We start from the raw sequence: 4,158 nt of genomic DNA on the forward strand, positions 1-4,158 counted from the left end.
CACCTTAAGAGTTTCCTTCGCTGAAACTAAGGGGCAAAGCACAACCCCTGAAAAACAACCCCACACCATAATCCCCCCTCCACCAAATGATTTGGACCAGTGCACAAAACTTTTGACAAAATAGTGTATGTATAAATGACCACTCAACCTCCCTAAATGTTCAGTCTGGGAGTCCCTGGTACCAACAAATCCCACAATTTAAAATTAATTGTTTTTATTTTTTGTAATAATAAACAGGTCTTCTAAAGGAAAAAAGCTCCAAAGGTTCACCTTCGTTGTTCTATATTTTGAGGGTATTTTAAGGACAAGATAGTATTTTCAGTCCTTGATAGTGCCTAATGACTAAACTAAGGCCCTAGATATACACAAATGTGTAATGTGTACACTTTTGGTATGAAACATGGGTTAAAAAGTATTTGTTCAGTAAATTAGTGTGAAACTTTACCATTTGGTCTGATACCAAAGGTTATGATGACCCCGGATAAAAAAACAAAAAGATTTAATAGTAAAAAATGTATTGGAATTTAATAGACAAGCATAAAATTAATTTAGCCAGATGATGATACAGTAGATATATAGACAGACTAGTATGCAATAAAACTTAAATAATTAAACTTAAACTTAATTTATTTAATTTAATGTAAATAAATTTAAACCTAAATCTTTAAACTTACGTCAAACACAAGAATTCCTATTTAAGAAACAGAATCACTTTATTTTGTTTAACTTTTTTAGAAAATAGCATACCACAATATATATATATTTGTTAATGCAAAGTAGAAACAGTCAGTAAGCCAGTTAATAAAGATTTAGATTTGTTTATTGCTGACTTAACATCCTTATTCCTCAAAGAGTAAATAAATGGATTTAACATCGGCGTTAGGACAGTGTATACAAGAGCTAGGAATTTGTCCATTTGGGTGCCAATGGGTGTAATATATACAATCATGGCTGTACCATAGTACAGACTAACCACAGTAAGATGAGAGGAGCAGGTAGAGAAAGCTTTTTTCTTTCCAGCAGAACTTTTAATTTTTAAGATAGTGTTAATAATATGAATATAGAAACCTATAATGATAATAAATGGGATGACTACAGCTAAGACAGCTGCTACCAGTATAGCCAGTTTGCTGATTAAAGGATCAGAGCAAGACAAATCTTGAAGCGGTGCTGCATCACATACAAAATTGTTGATCTGGTTTGGACCACAGTAATTTAGACGAGCTGTACAAAATGTGGTCACAAAAGAAATAGAAAGCCCAACAATCCATGGTGCCACAGCTAATTTAAAACACAACTTCTTACTCATAATAGATAAATAATGCAAGGGATTGTTAATAGCTAAATCCCGATCAAAGGCCATTACCGCCAAGAGGTAGCATTCAGTTATCCCTAACCCGTTAAAGAAATATAACTGTGTGAAACATTCTAGAAAAGAAATACTCTTTTTTCCTGAAATTAAGTTATCCAGAAGCTTAGGTATTGTAACTGTTACGAACATAATTTCCAGAAACGCAAAGGTGCCTATAAATGTATACATTGGGTTATGAAGTAAAGGATCCGTTATAATTAAAATGATAATATAAATATTTCCAGTAACACAGATCAAGTATGACAGCAAAATGGTGACAAACAGTAATATCTGCAATTGTGCTAAGTCAGAAAATGCCAATAGGATGAATTCTTTCACCGTGGTCTTATTGTTGTCATCAGTTATGTAGGATGCTAATCTCTAAGATAGAAATATAGTTAGCTTCCATTAACAAGCAAGGAAAGAATAAAGGATACATTGCATAAAGATAACTGCATTACCTAAAGTATGTCATGCAATGGCTACTGCAGTTATGCTTTGGTGCATATTGCTTTACTATATTATAAAATCAGGAGTGTACAACCAGAATAAAAATTCATACAAGGTGTATTTTGACTTTTTATATATTCACTGTGTTTTGCAACTATGGCACAAAATATCTTATGTAGTTAAAATAACCATTTTATTAAATGCATCATATTAACTATATGTGATTTTTATTCTACCACTCAAATTTAAGTCAATCATTGTTTTACTACACACTTACTAGTAAATTATCATCCATGGTCCAAACAAAGCGATTAGAAAAAATTGCTCTTTTGTACATCATGTAGAGCATATAAAGCTCAAAACAATTTGGATGTGCATCAATTTATAAAATAAATCTTAGGTATGGGAGGAGGAATCTGGAGAATTGCAATTCCCATTTGATAGATGTTTTCATAAAATAAATGACTAAGTGTAAAAATGAAAAGTAATATAATAAACTCCTATGGGTATTTTTATTTATTTATTTGTTCTGCAATTGACTTCTATTTGTTTTTTTATCTATAAATTAGAGATTTTATATCTTTGAGGGAAAAGGTTTAAACAACCCCTTTTTGGCAAAAAAAAAAGTTCAGTTCCTAACAAAACCATGCTTTTTAAATATCTTTTCTAAACTTGAGGTGCTAAAATGGCAGGGCAGTACAACCCCCCCCCCCCAAATGACCCCATTTTGGAAAGTAGACACCCCAAGGAAATTGCTGAGAGGCATGTTGAGCCCATTGAATATTATTTTTTTTGTCCCAAGTGATTGAATAATGACAAAAAAAAAAATTAAAAAAAGTTGTCACTAAATGATATATTGCTCACACAGGCCATGGGCATATGTGGAATTGCACCCCAAAATACATTCAGCTGCTTCTCCTGAGTACAGGGATACCACTTGTGTGGGATTTTTTGAGAGCCTAGCCGTGTACGGGTCCCCGAAAACCAATCACCACCTTCAGGATTTCTAAGGGCGTAAATTTTTGATTTCACTCCTCACTACCTATCACAGTTTTGAAGGCCATAAAATGCCCAGATGGCACAAACCCCCCCAAATGACCACATTTTGGAAAGTAGACACCCCAAGCTATTTGCTGAGAGGCATGTTGAGTCCATGGATTATTTTATATTTTGACACAAGTTGCGGGAATGTGACACATTTTTTTTAATTTTTTTTTGCACAAAGTTGTCACTAAATGATATATTGCTCACACGGGCCATGGGCATATGTGGAATTGCACCCCAAAATACATTTAGCTGCTTCTCCTGAGTATGGGGATACCACATGTGTGGGACTTTTTGGGTGCCTAGCTGCGTACGGGGCCCCGAAAACCAATCACCGCCTTCAGGATTTCTAAGGGTGTAAATTTTTGATTTCACTCTTCACTGCCTATCACAGTTTCGGAGGCCATGGAATGCCCAGGTGGCACAAACCCCCCCAAATGACCCCATTTTGGAAAGTAGACACCCAAAGCTATTTGCTGAGAGGCATGGTGAGTATTTTTTTGTGATTGAATAATGACAAAAAAAACAAACAAAATTACAAGAAGTTGTCACTAAATGATATATTGCTCACACAGGCCATGGACATATGTGGAATTGCACCACAAAATACATTTAGCTGCTTCTCCTGAATAGAGATGAGCTTCGAGTTCGAGTCGAACTCATGTTCGACTCGAACATCGGCTGTTCACAAGTTCGCCGAACAGCGAACAATTTGGGGTGTTCGCGGCAAATTCGAATGCCGCGGAACACCCTTGAAAAGTCTATGGGAGAAATCAAAAGTGCTAATTTTAAAGGCTTATATGCATGGTATTGTCATAAAAGTGTTTGGGGACCTGGGTCCTGCCCCAAGGGACATGTATCAATGCAAAAAAAAGTTTTAAAAACGGCCGTTTTTTCGGGAGCAGTGATTTTAATAATATCCATACCAGACATGAAGGGCCTGGTATGGAATTTAGGGGGACCCCCACGTCATTTTTTTTAAAATTTTGGCCGGGGTTCCCCTTAATATCCATACCAGACCTGAAGGGCCTGGTATGGAATTTAGGGGGACCCCACATCATTTTTTTTTTATTTTGGCCGGGGTTCCCCTTAATATCCATACCAGAACTGAAGGGCCTGGTATGGAATTTAGGGGGACCCCCACGTCATTTTTTTTTTAAATTTTGGTTCGGGGTTCCCCTGTGGGGAATTCCCATGCCGTTTTTATCAATGAACTTCTATGTGTATTGTCGGACCGGCAATGCATTTATAGCCGCGAGTAGTTTTAAATGACTTTTTTCCTTTGAAATGTCATTTTGCTGTCAGACTGTTCT

At 36.0% G+C, this 4,158-nt stretch overlaps 1 protein-coding gene across 1 annotated transcript; it reads right to left on the reverse strand.

Moving 5' to 3' along the window:
- Positions 1–766: 766 nt before the first annotated feature.
- On the reverse strand, positions 767–2,096 carry LOC141116587 (olfactory receptor 6N1-like). The gene is made up of 2 exons (XM_073608981.1): positions 2,079–2,096; positions 767–1,732 (listed from the first exon to the last, which is right to left on the reverse strand). Exons 1-2 carry the CDS (start codon positions 2,094–2,096, stop codon positions 767–769), a joined length of 984 nt encoding a protein of 327 aa, XP_073465082.1.
- Between the last annotated feature and the right edge of the window lie 2,062 nt (positions 2,097–4,158).

Source organism: Aquarana catesbeiana, linkage group LG13, assembly GCF_042186555.1.
Source record: "Aquarana catesbeiana isolate 2022-GZ linkage group LG13, ASM4218655v1, whole genome shotgun sequence".
NCBI lineage: Eukaryota > Metazoa > Chordata > Amphibia > Anura > Ranidae > Aquarana > Aquarana catesbeiana.